Source organism: Artemia sp. Qi Xiang Cuo, chromosome 11 (assembly GCF_049724085.1).
Source record: "Artemia sp. Qi Xiang Cuo chromosome 11, ASM4972408v1, whole genome shotgun sequence".
Lineage (NCBI taxonomy): Eukaryota > Metazoa > Arthropoda > Branchiopoda > Anostraca > Artemiidae > Artemia > Artemia sp. Qi Xiang Cuo.
This window is the reverse complement of record NC_142804.1, coordinates 30,545,845-30,563,557: the sequence shown is the minus strand read 5'-3', so window position 1 is coordinate 30,563,557 and position 17,713 is coordinate 30,545,845. Positions and strand designations below refer to the sequence as shown.

Here is a 17,713-nt window from a genome sequence, read left to right as displayed (position 1 = left end):
TTTAAGTGACCAAAAAAATTGGGAGGGGAACTAGCGCCTCTCCCAAGCCCTTTTTGTCTCAGAATTATTTCATCATAATTTTTAGATTGCCATTGTACTGAACACGGTTAAAAGGTCCAATAACTATGTCTTTCAGAATAGCATGCATCCTCACAGCCCCTGCAGAAAGGGCTATAGTTGCGCAATTTGCCCATTTTTAGATGTATTATTGTTCTTGGGGGGGGGGGTACAGATTTATTTTTTTGGGGGAAGGGGGGATGTTCTGTGGGGAGGAGCTTTAGGGGACATTTTCAACCAAGGGGGGGGGGTGGATTTTCTTGCATGATCTAAAAAAACGGTCAGAAACTGAATTAAAAAAACAAGTTTTTTCAATTGAAAGTAAGGAGCAACATTTAAACTTGAAACGAATATAAATTATTCCAAATATGAGGGGTGCTGCCCTTTCACAACCCTCATTCTTTACGCTACAGTTTGACTTTTTGTCGCAATACTTTAAGAGGGACAGCTTAGACAAAAAGTTCATTCAATTTAAATGAGCAGCATTTCTAAGGAACTTTAAGACTCTTGCGTAAAGAGCGAGGGCTCTTCGCGCAATGTGGTACTCAACCAACTTGTGCTTCAGTCGGAGGCTAGTAGCAAAGACTATGGCTTTATAGATTATAAATATACTACCTGTCACTGCCAAACAGCACCAGAAATTTTAGAAATATATCCTTAAGTATTACATTATTTCTTATACTTACATCTTAAATTCCTATTATGAAAAGATACCCTTAAAAACTCATATTATGCTGCAAGGCTCTAAGTTTTTAAGGAACCAGTAGTTGGGAAATGCAATTTTAATTTTAATTACAAAGAATTTTTGTACACAATGTGCCAACTAAGCAACTCAGGGGCTGATTGCCTCCTTTCTATGCCACTGAGTTTAAAGAGGTCAGATTTTGGGACGCTGGTCCAATTTTCGAAATGGTAGGCTACTGAAAAGGCGATTCTAATTTTGTGAAAAATCCTAAAATCCACCTTTGTTTTAGGAAATCATCTGATGACGAGTTCGATGTTCCCCGTTAAATTTCGAAGTTGCCTCTCTGGGCACCCTACGGAAAAAAGAAAGTAAAGACAGTATCAGGTGCAACTTCTGTAAAAAGTTTCTAAAGGCTACATGAGGGTCCGCTACGACATTTATATGTCATATTAGAAGGAAGCACACGATTGATGTGCACAAAGATAAAGTATCTGCCACTCCTGCAGCAAACAAAAAATCCAACTTAACTCGATCAAATACCCCAAGTCAGCCTCTTTCCCCAAATAAAGCTTCAAATAGTAAAGAAAATGGCCCAGAGCCCAATGGATCAATGAAATCTGGAACAAGAAGAGAAGATATACGATCATTCCTTATTTTAGACCAATCAAAACAAGTTGCTCTGAAGAAGCTCTGCTGCAAAACAGTATTTAAGGACAAATTGCCACTATCTGTGTTTGATAAACCAGGTATGAAACAGCTTATTTCAAAAATAACTGGAGGCTTGAAAGCACCATCCAGGAGAACCATCCATCGTCACATGAATGTTGCTGCCAGAAAAAAATAAGTTAAGCTGAAGGCTGCTTTAAGGTGTGCCACTCAGGTTAGCTTAACTTTTGACTGCTGGTCTGCAAAAGGGGCTGGCTATATAGGTATTACTGTCCATTACCCAAAGAAGATAAAAATGAGTGGAAGTTGCACCATTGTATTTTACATTTCAAGAGGCTTAAGCACTCTCATACAGCTACCAACGTTCTTTCGGCAGTCCAAGTTGCAATCAGAAAGTTTTCATTGACAGACAAGATTTTCCGTGTTGTTACTGATTCTGGGAGCAATGTTGTCAAAGCCTACAGGCTAGGAGCAATCTCCCGAGCTTCATGTTTTGCACATTGTCTTCATTTATCTGTTGCACGCGCTCTTGGATTTTGGTCCAATCGAAACTTAGCCGATGATATCCCTGAACAAGATTGCTTGGAATCCTCTGAAGAAGTCGAAGATGTTGAGCTAACTGATGAAAATGATTCAGATAGCCTTTCGGATTCTGAGTCTGAAAATTCTTGAAATGGAGATAAGTTTGCTAGAGAATCCGACGACACTGATGCAGTGTCTGTGGAAGAGGATGATGAAAGTAGTGAAAGATGAAAGTAGTGGAAGTGGAAGAGGATGATGAAAGTAGTGAAAGTAGAAGAAATTAATCTGAGTGGGGTTCTAAACCCTATGCTTTCTAAAAGCCAGAATATAATTTGTACTTTACTGAAAAAAATTCTTTTAAGTGTTTTCACTTATAACTTTGTGAAATGAAAAATTAATTAAGATTTTAAGAAATAAATATCAGCATATGTATATTAAAGTGACATTGCACATTTTTTTCAGTAAATTCATTTGAATTTTTTTCAGTAAAGTACCAATTATATTCTGTGTTTTAGAAAGCATAGGGTTTAGAATCCTACTCAGATTAATTTCTGCTCGTTTTGAGTTTGGCTAATTTTAATTTCTGTTTGTTTTGGGTTTCATCTATTTATTGATACTGATTTGTGGTAGTTGTATGCTTGGTAGATTGTTTGATTCTATTTTTTTTCATTTTTGGTTTAATAGAGTTCTTTACTTTTTTTTGAAAAACTTATTTTGTGCAAAAAGTTTTTTTGGTTAATTTCTATAATAGAGCAAGTAAATGGTTTCGAAGAAGAATTTTCAGCCCAAAAAATTAAAAAAATTTTGATCAGAAAGTGCAATTTTTTCTATATTTGCATCGCTTTTGAAACCTATTTTGGAGAAGAAAACACTTAAAATACTATTGTGTAGCTACAGCTCTAAGTTTAGTCGAAATTTAGAATTTTGAGAAATTTCGTTTTATTTATTTGGTTAAGATAAGAATGAATCTGGCAAATGGCTTAGAACAGTAATATCTGGTACAAAGCACCACTAAAATGTGTGAACCAACATGAAAACGTGTATTTTTCTTCTAATTTGTCTCTTACACACAATTTGTCTCTTGAGAAAAAAATTTTGATTAGTATTAAGAAGTGTATTTTTTCCTTGCATTTTTCTTCTTTCATACTTTTGTTTAAAACGGCTTCCGAATATCAGCATCGGGGGGAGGGGGAATAATGGTTTGCAGGTAGAAGACAGCCCGCCTCCCCCAAAACAACTAAGGCCTTTGCTAAATGCTAGTGATTTTGAGTTGACTGTGCAAATTGATGACAAAAATTAGTTATTGTCGAAATGTATCAACTAACTAATAGAGGAGGTCGGGGTTGAACTGGAAAAAATTTTCCGATCCCAAACATCCCATTTGTTAATAAATGGATAACCGAAATCCGATGTTCTCTAGATACCTCTCAGAATAAGGAATGCTTGAGATTTTTTTTCAGATCTTTTGTTCTTCAAATTTTCCAAGAATCTACATTTATAATTTGGACACGCTAAGGCTTGAACCGGACAAGCTAAAAAAAAGCCCAAAATCTACCGGTGGTCCTGTACAAACAGTAAATTCGTCCATAAATATATTTTTTTTTTTTTTTTTTTACTTTGAATACAGTTATAAAAAATTGCAAAATTATACGCTTGCTTGATTTAGACATTTTGTGTTGTGAAAAATCAAATTTTTAGTGAAAGCTTTGAGGCACTCTACTGATTTCTCCACGGGAAAAAGGTTTTGGCGGACTTTGGAGAATATCAGAAAAATCCACACTTGCAACATCTTCTGCCTCGGGGAAGACAAACCTTTTGCTCTTCTTGCACATGAAACTAATCGTAGCTTCACCGTCTGCAATCTCCTGCATTAAACCGACATGGCAGCGGTTTGACTTCTTAAGCTGGGACATGAGAAGGACGTAATCTCTTACTGACAAAGGATAGAGAATGAACAGCAGATCATCAGTATTGTGTTCTTCACAAAGATGTAATGATTCATTAAATGAATGGGCGTCTCCTTAGGTTGTTTTTTTCTCTCCCTTTCCATGCTTTTCTCACCCAATTTCTTCCTTTTCTTGAGTGTCAGTGAGTATCCTGGTTCTGCCTCTTTTGCGGCGTTTACGAGAGCTTGTGTGAATATTTCTCAGTAGCGGGAAAGGCCTAATTGTTCTGGGGTTATCCTTGCAAATTGAGCTTGCAGGTTAGTGGAAAGAAATGAAACAATCATCTACTCTTGCTCATGTAGGGTAGAACCGGACACCGCCAGGTTCAACTAAAAAACAAATCTGGATTACCCCCCCTCTCACAATCTGACTAAGAAAGCCACTGGACAAATAGCATTAAAGAAAAGGTATATAGCGCAGCTTTTTACAATTCTAGAATGACAAAAAATTTAGAGAAACAAGCAGAAAAATTCCTGGTATTATACTTACAGCTTAGCACAACAATGTGCAAGGTGCCAATTTTGACCTACCTAAAACAGTTTTTGCATTTTAACTTTTGAAAGGATCCATCAACCAAACTAGTAATTTATCCCTTGGACATGAAGTAAAATGGCATTCTTAGAAATTATTTTAGAGTTTTTCACCAAATGGGGTCTGAGCATGGGCGCCCCTATGGGAGGGGGGCAGGGGGGGCCCCCCCCCCCCCCCCCCCTGGAACATTGTACTGGCTTATTTTTATATCTCTGTTCTGAGATTTCTATTATATAGCATTAAGAGTGCCAATTAGATGAGGTTTGCCCCCCCTGGAATTCAGCTTATGGGCGCCCATGGGTCTGAGTAATAGAGGGTGTTCGGTTCAACCCACGTCCAGTTCAACCCCGACCTCCCCTATGCATTTCCGTTTACTAAAAGTTAATTTTTTCAGATTGGCGACCCATTCATTTTCTGGAATCAAAACCATGTAATATTTCCGGAGCTGGCAAGCATCGCTATACAGCATCTGAGCGTAACATCAACCAGTGTGCCAAGCGAATCGGCATTTTCAATCGCTGGTTATTTCACGAGGAAGCAAATGGCCCGCACAATGTCAAAGACGCTGGAAAAGCGCCTGTTTTTGAGTGATAAGTTCTAAGAATCAAATGAATGATCATATTATTAACTTTATCATAATAAAACAAAAATATCACTTACTCTTATTTTTCTTGAAGGTCTAAGCGTTGAAAAAAAAACAGCTGTTTTCTGTTTTTACCATAAAAACAGAAACAGAAACAGGCCTCTTGTTTTTTCCTTATCTGTTTTGTTTATTTAAAACCCTTTTTTTTTTTGTTTCTTAAAAAAAAAACCTGGACAGTGCCCATGCTTAGTCAGAGGTAATAAACTTGAGATTAATAGTGCGAAACGTCAACTCTTTTTAATAGAAGAGCAGCGTCAAGCATGGAAAACCATTTTTGTGGCCAAGATGAGCCCAGGATTGCGCAACGCCTCCATTCAACTCGAGGTCCCAGGGACTTCTTGCTGTCCAGTTCTAAGCTGATTTAAACGCTTGGTGTAGGCTTCAAAAGATGTATTAGTCCCTGAACTGCACTGGGGGAGCCCGTCGCTTTTTCTGAGGCCATAACAATTTCAATGATTCAGATAATAAGAAAGTTTCATCTTAGAGCGTTGCAATACGAAAAAACCCCTATCGTATGGAGTTTTTGACTGACGAGTTCAGACGTTTTGAACTAGACTTGTTAGGGGTTTCAGAAACTCATATCTCAGTGATAGGAAACATGAAATTAGGTGAAATAGAATTCTTAGGCCGGGAAGGTAATAATAATAGAACGCTAGTTGCTTATTTTACGACTCAAGAGGTGCAAGGCATCAGTCATAGTAGTATTTGCCTCTGTAGAACCGACTGATGGAGACAGTAGTGACTCAGACAAATTTTACTTACAGCTACAGGAACAAATAGGCAGAACTCCAGGTAGAAATATGGTATTTTCATTAGGGGACTTTAATACCCAGGTGGGTAGGAATAGGAATAGATGGTATCTTAACCTAGGTAAACTTGGTATAGTAAAGGAAAATAGCAACAGTTACAGACTGATGCAATTTTGTAGCTACAACAAACTAGTTACAACCAATACAGTGTTTGGCCATAAAATGACCCACAAATTAAAATGGTACCCAAATGATGCTAAGGCGGCCAACCTTATTGATTATGTTATTATAAACCGAGAGTGGTAGGGTTGAGAGAAGATAGTAGAGCATATAGGAGTACTGTTATTGCTGTTAAAAGTAAACATCACCATCTGGTAGTGTCTACGGTTAATCTAAAGCTAAAGTTTAGGAAGGGTAACTACCTTCCAGGAAGCTATGACGTTGGTAGATTTTAGGATGGGACTTCGAGAGGAGCTTTCAAACAGCAGTTGAATATTAAGCTGGAAAATCTAAATTTTACAATGTAGAAGATGGATGGAATAATTTTAGGAGAATAGTTTGTGAGGTAGCAGATGGTGTCTTAGCAAGGAAAGTTAGAAACAGAGCTTGGAATATTAGTGAAAACGTTGTAAGTTTTAGAAAAGTGGAGAGGTTTGTACATGAAGTATTTGAATGATTGGTCATATGAGAATAAGAATATTTAAGGAAAGTAGAGAAAGCATTAAAATATGAATTAAGGAGGTGTGGAGAGGATGCCATTAATAAAATTGCCGATAATCTGGAAGACGCAGCCAGACAGAATAATAGTTGAATATTCTACTGGAATGTTAAAAAATTGAGAGGGACTAGTCAATTTGGGCTTTTCCCAGTTAAAGATAGGAACAGGCCTCAATTGGTGATAAAGAAAAAGTTAAAGAGAGATGCGTAGAACATTTTGAGAATGTGTTTAAACAAGATAGAGTTACAGGATATGATATAGAAAAGAATGAAAAGGTTGGTGATCATTTAGAAGTGAAGGAGAATTAATTTTGCGAGGAAGAATTAGAGACATTACTCAAAGAATAAAAAAAAAATGCCTCAAGTGATCATAGTGTGGTGAATAAGTTTTTTGAAATATGGTGGTAGTGAAATTGGAAATACATTACTTAGGACTATGAATATGATTTTGGAACAAGGGGAAGTACCTAGCGATTTTAGAAATTTTTTAACTAAAACCATTTTTGAGAACAGGTCAATTGTTTTTTAAATAAATCTGTTTCATTTTTGAAGAAATTTTCATAAATATAAATGAGGTAAACCGTGTTTGTGGGTTTATTCAAATCAGCGATTACATAGACATTCTATTAAAGCCTTAAGTCTTAAAGCTATAGATTATTTGAATAAACCCAGAAACACGCTATACCTCCCTTACATTCAAAAAAATACTCCAAACTGAAAAAAGTTTGTTTAAAAACACAAGTTATCTGTTGTTTTCAAAAGCAAGTAAACTGTTATGAATCTTCTTAATTCTGGTAAGGATAAAACCCGAGCTAGTCGTCAAAGGGGTATCTCAAATACTGTGTATTTGTGGAAATTATTACGTCGGTAGAGCTTACCATGACTTAGGAACACGGTTACAGCAGCACAAAGAAAGTAAAGTAAAAGCATTAAATTCTGATAATAGTTCAACATCTTTTAATTTAGCTTTAAGCAACCACGTTTTGGATAACTCCAATCGTTCTATACTATTGGACGATACAATTCTAATTAGAAACGATCTAGAAATCAAACAAACTGTCCGAGAAGCAATTGAAATCAAACAAAATTTAAATAATAATACATCTCTAAATATAGACCAGCGCGAGTAGACACTCAGCCCTATGTACAAAAAATTAATTATAAACAATGATTTAAAACAGACTAAATAAATTAGGGTTGATCAAAATGAGCCAGTTTCCAAAAGGCCTACAAGATTAGCAGCACAAAGGGCAAATAGTACACAAAGGAATTTTTTCCAATTTTAATCAATTCACGTAGCATAAATGAAAAACTCTTTTTTGTCAGTTTTGGCTCAACCTATGTGAGGTGAGGTAGCTGGGACTCTTTCGAAATTCATTTTATGATTTTAGTTTTAGAATTTTTTTAATCAATGAGATATTATGAGTAAGTTTGTTTTCTTTTCATTTGTTTTGTACTGTATTTCGCTGATGATGACTGCTGCATATGTAGCCAAAATATCCACTTAGGGTGTATTCACTGTCTACAAATTTCCTTGTTATCTTCTCTTGTTTTTTTTTTTATGAAGGAAAGGTAGTGTGGTTTTTGTCAGTATTCATTCAGATAATTAAGGGTACTGTATTTGAAATTGCCTACTTCACGAATCGTATAGCACAGGCTAATGGCCAAACGACATTACATTTTTAGCAAATAAATGCAGAATATTTTCATAAGCCATTAAAACATGAAAATTTAACCATGTAAAATTAAATTTATAAAAAAAAGTCCTCATTCAATCCCTCACTTGGATTCATATCAACACTGCATTTGCAGGGATTATTGTCATTAGCAGCAGATGTACAGATGCAAATAAGAGCCTTCCTACACACGCACTGGATCGCTTAAACTCCCCTATTCTTTGAGATTTTTTGGTTGTTGCTCAAATACCAGGAAAGTAATGTTTGAAGGTTGCGGGGTTTAATGCAGTGCAATAATCTGTCAGTTTGGGAAATAAAACAGAACCTCATCCAAACCCTGTTTCCCTATCGATCTATTTTACTGCATCTTTCATGGCACCAGGAAGCTAAAAGTTTGGAAAATATTATGTCGAAAGAAAATTTCTTCTTACCTTCGTAGTTTCTAAGATTGTGTTTGTTGAATTTCACTTGGACAAATCAACCATCGACTTCAAGGGATGACATCCCTTGGGAGACTGTTCCAGGTGGAACTGCCCTATCTGACAAAGCTGTTCTTAAGGTGTTTAGTCCAGCATCTTCCATTGTATGTAGTCAAAGCTCGCCGAGTGTTTGCATGTATGCCTTCGTAATACTAGTCGAGATAAGTGAACTGAATGCCAAAGAGAGCGCAGTGAATGTATTTCTAGAGACTACCATTGAAGCTTCACCAAATCTCTTACTTAGAAGTTGTCATGGAATCTGATTGGTGCTACATCTTGCCCTTAAAGTAGCATCTTAGATCTTCTGAAGTTATACTAACAGGATTTTGGGAGCACACAAAAAAGCAGCCGTCTATATTTAGCAATAGGCTTTTATTCCTGAGAGATGATGAAGCTAGATGGTAAAACCTACTTAAACTGACAGATTACACATAGCTTTCTTATACAGGAGGACTAGACCCAATCATGTTGTGTGTCTCATAAAAGGTCTGATGAGAAATGTATGCCAGATCTTTTATTGGGCAACTAACAGGTCGTTTATCTTTGATTTGTTAAAATTGGCCATCCAGACCTCAGACCATAATCTGCTCTTAGGGAAAGGAAAGCTTGGACAAGGTCTTTGTGTTTATGGACAGCTACAACGACCATGGTATTGTAAGCAAAATAGTCCAGAGTGAGGATTCAAAAGGTTGTTCCCTATGTTGTCAATAAATACCAGAAAAAACAAGGACTTCAGGATGCTGCCTACTGCCCTTGGGATTAAAACCTCAGCCCTTACTGGATTTTATTGTAAGGTAAACCTGTTAACAGCAACACAAGGGACATGATTGCTTAAAAAACTCCTGAGTGCTTAGAGTAGATAACTACAATTTCCGTGTATGAAGTTTATTTCACGTGCCCTTATACAGACTGCTGAAAGCCTTTTCCATGTCAAAGACAGTATCCTGACATTGCATTCCTGTTCCTCATGATGAAAGCTCAGCACATAATTGATGTTCAGAATATAATTGCTTAGAATACTCTCAAGAGCCTTGAGTAGATGGCCAAAAATTCTATGTGCATGGATTTTCTTCAACAAACCCCAATAACAGACTCTATTGAAACCTTTAGATTTGGGCAGTCTGGTACAAAACAGGAGAAAAAAAAGAGGAAGAGACACCATGCAATTCAAAACATAATAGTAAAAAATTCAAAACATTATATTAAATAGTAAATTAAAAAAAAGCAAAAATACAACCAAATGCATAATAACCTACCAGTGAGCTCATCTTCTATTTTTAATGATAGTTTTTCCTCCATATCTTTGACAGGTGTGTTGACTCCCTCTACATTCATTTTGCTTGATACCTAAAATCTTCTAAGTCTCCTCTTTTCTTGAATTTGTAACTTCACGAACTGACTTCTGTTTAAAATTTGCCTGAAATTGAAGTATTTACAAAAAAATAATAATAATAATAAAAACATTTAATATACAACGCAACTTGAACACACATGTAATAGACTAAAGCCGCCAGAGCACTTAAGCAAAAAAAAAAAAAATTCTCCAATAGTACCGAAGAACATATGAGATTACTATTATGAGTCATTGCCTGATAATTGTTTAGCACAATAATGAAGGTCTTTACACAAACTTACACTTGAGACTAAACGAGCTGCTTGAACGATCTGAGACACTCCCCTTTGGTTGTAGGAGTAACTACATAAACATAGACTATGGATTGACCAAATCAAACTTCCAGGTTATCTTGTCCCATTAGTTTTGGAAAGAAATATTTAAGAGAAGCAGCTGTATCTGCAGTGTTCTTGAAAAGTTGCTGTTATTTGATGTGAAGATTTATTTTCTGGCATTGTGTTGCAAAGATGCTTCAAAAGTTTTTTGGGTTGACCCTTTACATTCTTAAGGGTAATGCTGCGTTTCATATGCTCTAGGTGTAACAAATATAGCTGACTGTCAGCAATATGAAAATATTGCCAACAGTTATTGTAAAGCAAAAAGTGCAGAAAAACCTAATTACCTTTCCACCCTTTTGTACGCAGCTATATTGTTACTGTAGAAAAGATATTGGACTAGATTTTCACTTGATTAAGTAAACAATCTGATTAAGTGATTCTTCCTTCCTCTCCCACATTCATTTTTAACTGTATTCCCCTTGAGTACAATGGTGAAATAAGACTAGAACCAAGATAATGAATTTTCAGTCTTATTTTAAAAGAGATGAACAAACATCTTTGGGAGATCTCCTTTTAATGAAGATTTTGAAAAGATTCAGGTTAACAGACCCTCAGTTATGGTTCACAATTATAATCTCTGCTCTTCGTTGGTGTGCATTTTCACTTTTTTATTGTGTTGTATGGATTTGAGTTGATAAATCCATTCATTCAGTGAATGAATAACTCATTCACTGAGCTGTAATGAATGACAGTGCATAACTCATTTATGGCAAGACCTATTTTATAGTGGACAATATTACTTAACCTGGGTTTTGGGAGGAAATGAATTAAGATTTAACTAGGATTTGCTCAGCCCCTCTCTGTCTACTGAAATTCATTTCTGGTAGCATATGTTCATTGGATAGTTGAAAAGCAAAATGAAAGAATCAATGAAAACAATAAAACTGCTAGAATTCCTTTCTCAAATTCATTTAATTGCATAGATACTACTACTACACACTCATCAGTCTTAGGCCACCATAGACACATATAAAAGCAAATATATTATCCCCGTCTCACCATGTTCGAAGTTTCCAGCTTTGGTTACATCCCAAGGAGTTCCCAAAGATCTTAAGGTTTTCTTGTTGGTATTAAAAAATAAGTTCCAGGAAATGTTCTTCAAAGAAAAGTAAAGAGCAAAATTGAAACTTGAAACATGCAAAAATAAAGCTATATAACAACTTAAAGTTAAAAGAACTGAAATTACTATGAATGAATAAAATAAACTTAATATAACAGAAATGAAAAGTCAAACTCGGAACAAACTACTATAAATAAAATTGGGACTACTATCCCCTTATACTAATACGAGTTTCAAGCCAATAAAAAAGTATTTGGCGGATTTTGATCTGTTGAAAGACATGCACCTCAAACTAACTTTCCCTGTATATTAGGGTCCTCTTGACCCAGGGATTTACAGTTGTAAGTTTTAAGCTATTCAGAAGAAATGTTTTTTTTGCCTTTTTTGGGCCTCATTATTAGGGAAACCAATACTTTTACTTCTATTATTTCTTATGCATTGGGGTCTTCTTTGCCAAAGAACTTAAGGATATCTTTTTCCACCCTACTAGATAAAACATTTTTGGCCATTCTTAGGGGACCCATGCCCCCAAGCTTTTTTTTGTAAATTACAGTCATAATTGGCTAGAGACTTACAACTGTAATTATCACCGACAAAGAGTTTTTGAGTCCACTTTTGGGCCCTTTTACACCTCCTGATAAAAATACATAACCCCTTTGACCTAGAGAATAATCACCAAAAGTTAAAAGCTGATTAGAAAACTTGGCTCAAATAAGCCCTTCTTTTTCCTCCTATAACACCTATCAGGAAACAATGGTCATAAATATTTATCCTTACTAAGTTGGCACTAGGGTGCTGACTGATATAATCTATTATAGATTATATGATCTATGATAGACTGATACAATCTATGATAGAGTATATCAGAGTGGCAATATGGTGATATTCTTCCCGAGCCAGACTGCTTGAAGCAAGAGGTATGAGCTTTGGCGCAGCAAATGTGAAAAACTTTTTATCACAGAAAGGCCTTCTTATGGTGTATCTTCTCTTCACGAATGTGACTCCACCTTTTTCGAAATATTTCTCTTCTATTGACTGTTCTTGCAACGTTGCCTGTCAGTACTGCTACTCCGGAAAGAAGCTTCTCAACACTTAGAAGGTTAAAAAACCTGACTGAGAAATTCAACGGGACAAGAAAGGCTGAGCGATATAGCCCTGCTCGCCATCCATAGAGACATTGATGTCTGCCACGAAAAAGTCGTAGACGTATTTGCAGGGAACAAAAATCATCGTTTAGATTTCGTTTTGTAGGTAGTTAGTTTACTTGACAAAAACTCTTGTTCAGCACTGTAACGGATACTGTAAAAAAAAAAAAAAAAAAAAAAAAAAAAAGACCCTTAGACAAAAAAGTATGCATACTGGACGCGTCCTCGTTCGCAAGGGGTGGACTGACGGTCTCCACGGTTGACCGTTAGACTAAGTCCACGGGAATTTTTTTCACCCCCCCCCCCGAACGAAAATCCTGGGTACAGCCCTGAATCTATCCACAGCTCTTTTCTTACCCCTTTGTGGGATATTCAACAGAACTGTTGTAGATACTTCTTATTCAAATTGTCAAGTATTTTTTTCATTATTGCCCCCTAAAAAAGATTCTTTATAGGCCTACATGCCTGATTCTATGAATATAATTATTTCCCATTCAAAGAATATGCCCAAGCTGCATAGACTACTCTTTCATTATGCGCATGTTGAGGGGGATTGAACCCCTTCACTCATAAAGAGTGTTAACCAAGATACAAGCCTGAAATTACCATTAAATAGTATATTTTAAAAACATCTGGTACATCTTTCCCCTCTTTTGCCTCAGTTCAACCTTTTTTTTTATCTTACTAAAACTCCTTTGCCCTCCTATGCATTGCTAAATCAAATGAAACACCTTGTTATTTTGCTACTGTATGTTTGATGTCTTCTATACAGCCACTATCCTTGGTTACAAAACTGTTCAGTAAAGGAATTTACAAACTTCTTCAACCGTTTCGTCACTTTTCTTTGCAGCACATTAAGTAAAATTACCTACCATAAAATATTGTGTCTTCTTTACATTCATCTCAAGACCTTGCTTTACACTGTTCTATGCAAGACAATTTCATTTAGAATACTGTAATCATAAATGCAAGGGTAAAGAAGACAGTCCTGGTTAAAAATGGACACTGCTTGAACTTTTAGTTAATCTCTTCACTTTGTAATAGAGTGTTTTAGCACATGAATAATGATTTTTTTTCATTAAATCTCACAAAGAAGGTAGCTCTTTGGCAACAATTCTTTCTGAGATTTAACAACCTTCTTGATGACGCAAAAATATATCATTATACACAAAAAAGGGTTGAAAGAACTTATAGCAGAACATTAATTATCATTGAAAAATGAAATTGAAGACTATTTTCCAGATATTAGTTCAGAGAACTGGGAGTTTAAATTGACAAGAATCAATTTAAACTTGACATCGATATATTCCACGATCGTATTCAGGAACAGGCAATTGACCTAATATATGATTCTCAAGTAAACATGGAATTTGAATACATGAGGGTTGAAAGCTTTTGGTTAAGGTATTTTCCTATTTATGCCCAACTTCCTTTGGAAGCTTTGAAGTTGGTGTTGCTGTCTTCATCCACATATATCTGTGACTCTGAATTTTCAGAATTAGTCAAAGTCAAAGTGTTGAGCAAGGCTGGACATTGGAAGTGAACTGAGGTGTGCATTACCGCTATTAGAGCCAAATATTCAAAAACTTATCAAGGAAAAAGTGCCAGCCATCACTAGTATTGTAAAAACAACATTGCTGACAATCTAAATTCATTTTTTTATTTATCTTTTTGATTCTTTTATTTCACAATTTCCAAACAATAAGATGTTCAGCATAATAGTGTAGCCTAGATATATCAAATCTCGAATATAAAACTGTGCTTTTTTTATTCAATAATCAGCTCCACCTAACATAACCAGCTTGTTTCAAATAGTGATTTTACTATTTGTGCTTGGTGGGGGGGGGGGGCAAAAAATCACATCGTTTTTTAAAGGGGGACATCAAGTTTAAAAGGTTGAGGACTTTTGATATGCGGAAATGTTTTTGGCTTTGCAATTATTATAGCTGATGTATGTTACTTTTGTAACTCAATTGTTATTCCATTGATCATCTATATTCCTCTGAAATAATGGCTTCTAATCAATATCACTTATTTCTCTTCTGATTGCCTTGTAATCAGTGAATGATCTTTGGTATACTCATTTGCTATCTTATGAAAGGCCAAAATCACTTCTTTTACAATGTGGTCTCTTTTTCCCAGAGGGGGTAGATAGCTAATTCTTTAGAGTTGTTCCTTATGCTGGACAAATACAAAGTCCACAAGTGTTGAAATGTGAGATGAACCGTGTCTTATGGATTGATCAATTATCATAGACAGCGCGATAGCACTGCCTAAGTAAAGAACGACGTTGACACAATGGATTCTTTCTTCTTCTCCATACCCGAGCATTTTGTATCGAAGGAGTTGTCGTGGAAACTTCGCAAGGGCTCATTCGATTGGAAATGGGAGTGGCTGATGGACTTTTTAATAGTCTAAAGTGATTGGAGGCCAACTAGCCCCCACCCCACGCCCATCATTCCCCCAAACACATCCAATCAAAATTTAGAGATAGCCATTTTGTTCATTGTAGTTGATTTCCAAATAAAAAATATCTTTTTGAGGAGGAAACTCCCCCACAACCCTCGGGGCAAGGGTTTTAACTTATACCATGGGGGCATATAATGTTTTTATACAAGGCGTTGTCTTATAAACTTCAAGACTGGCTCATTTATTTTTAAATCCAAAGGGTTAGTGCCCTTTTTAAAAGTCACATTTTATTGGAGGGCAAATAGCCCCCCCCCCCCCACGCCCATCATTTCCCCAAACAAATCCAATCAAAATTTTGAGATAGCCATTTTTTTCAGCGTAGTTGATTTTGAAATAGGAAATATGTTTTTGAGGAGGACACTCCCTCAAAACCCTCGGGGCAAGGGTTTTAAGTTATGCCCTGAGGGCATATAAGGTTTTTATATAAGACGTTGTTGTAGAAACTTCAAAAAAGCTGATTTGATTGGAAATTCAAAGGGCTAGTGCCCTTTTTAATAGTCAAGTGATTGGAGGGCAACTAGCCCCCCCCCCCCCCACGCCCATCATTCCCCCAAACACATCCAATCAAAGTTTTGAGATAGCCATTTATTTCAGCGTAGTTGATTCCCAGATAGAAAATATTTTTTTGAGGAGGACACTCCCCCACAACCCTCGAGGAAAGGGTTTTGAGTTATGCCCTGGGGGGTATAGAAGGCGAACGCCTCCTATGCCCCCAGGGCATATTTGCCCTCCAGTGATTGGAGGGCAACTAGCCCCCCCCACGCCCATCATTACCCCAAAAACACATCAAATCTAAATTTTGAGATAACCATTTTGTTCAGCGTAGTTGATTTCCAGATAGAAAATATGTTTTTGAGGAGGACACTCCCCCACAAACCTCGGGGCAAGGGTTGTAAGTTATGCCCTGGGGGTATATAAGGTTTTTACAGCCCCCTTCTCTCACCCACCTTTTCCCCAAACACATCCAATCAAAATTTTTAGATAGCCATTTTGTTCAGTGTTCTGGATTTCCAGATAAAAATTATGTTTTAGAGGAGGACACTCCCCCACAGCCCCCAGGGCAAGGGTTGTAAGTTATGCCCTGGGGGCATATAAGGTTTTTATAGAACGCAAAACATCAAAAAGGGCTGATTCGATTGGAAATTCAAACGGCTAGTACCCTTTTTAATATTCGAAAGTGATTGGAAGGCAACTAACACCCCTTCCACGCCCACAATTTCTCCAAACACGTCCAATCAAAATTTTTCGATATCCATTTTGTTCCACGCTTTGTTCCATTTTGTTCAAGTTCAGGAAATTATACCTTTGAGCAGGACATTCCCCCCACAGTCTTCAGGACAAGAGTTATAAGTTATGCCCTGGGGGCATATAAGGTTTTTATTGAAATCTTTGTTGTAAACTTGAAAAAGGGCTCATTCGATTGGAAATTCAAAGGGCTAGTGCCCTTTTTAATATTCGAAAGTGATTGGAGGGTAAATAGCCCCCCCCCCCCACACGCCCATCATTCCCCCGAACACACCCAATCAAAATTTTGAGATAGCCATTTTGTTCAGCGTAGTTGATTTTGAGATAGAAAATATGTCTTTGAGGAGGACACTCCCCCAAAACCCTCGGGGCAAGGGTTTTAAGCTATGCCCTGAGGGCATATAAGGTTTTTATATAAGGCGTTGTTGTAGAAACTTCAAAAAAGCTGATTCGATTGGAAATTCAAAGGGCTAGTGCCATTTTTAATAGTCAAGTGATTGGAGGGCACCTAGCCCCCCCCCCCCACGCCCATCATTCCCCCAAACACATCCAATCAAAGTTTTGAGATAGCCATTTTGTTCAGCGTAGTTGATTCCCAGATAGAAAATATTTTTTTGAGGAGGACACTCCCCCACAACCCTCGAGGCAAGGGTTTTGAGTTATGCCCTGGGGGGTATAGAAGGCGAACGCCTCCTATGCCCCCAGGGCATATTTGCCCTCCAGTGATTGGAGGGCAACTAGCCCCCCCCCCCACCCACGCCCATCATTCCCCCAAAAACACATCCAATCGAAATTTTGAGATAACCATTTTGTTCAGCGTAGTTGATTTCCAGATAGAAAATATGTTTTTGAGGAGGACACTCCCCCACAAACCTCGGGGCAAGGGTTGTAAGTTATGCCCTGGGGGTATATAAGGTTTTTACAGCCCCTTCTCTCACCCACCTTTTCCCCAAACACATCCAATCAAAATTTTTAGATAGCCATTTTGTTCAGTGTTGTGGATTTCCAGATAGAAATTATGTTTTTGATGAGGAAACTCCCCCACAGCCCTCAGGGCAAGGGTTGTAAGTTATGCCCTGGGGGCATACACGGTTTTTATAGAACGCAAAACTTCAAAAAGGGCGCATTCGATTGGAAATTGAAAAGGCTAGTGCCCTTTTTAATAGTCGAAAGTAATTGTAAGACAACTAACACCCCTTCCACGCCCACCATTTCCCCAAACACATCCAATCAAAATTTTTCGATAGCCATTTTGTTCCACGCTTTGTTCCATTTTGTTCAAGTTCAGGAAATTATACCGTTGAGCAGGACATTCCCCCCACAGTCTTCAGGCCAAGAGTTATAAGTTATGCCCTGGGGGCAAATAAGGTTTTTATTGAAAACATTGTTGTA

The 17,713-nt window shown here is 37.0% G+C and overlaps 1 protein-coding gene across 6 annotated transcripts in view; it reads right to left on the bottom strand.

Annotated features, from left to right (window-relative positions):
* Positions 1-17,713, bottom strand: part of Slbp (Stem-loop binding protein) — a 64,750-nt gene that overhangs the window by 22,119 nt on the left and 24,918 nt on the right. For all 6 annotated transcript variants that reach the window (XM_089097170.1, XM_089097169.1, XM_089097171.1 and 3 more), the window contains exon 2: positions 9,928-10,088. In XM_089097170.1, coding sequence (XP_088953296.1) covers positions 9,928-10,006 — 79 coding nt within the window. In that variant the 5' untranslated portion in view covers positions 10,007-10,088. The remainder of the gene's footprint in view (positions 1-9,927; positions 10,089-17,713) is intronic.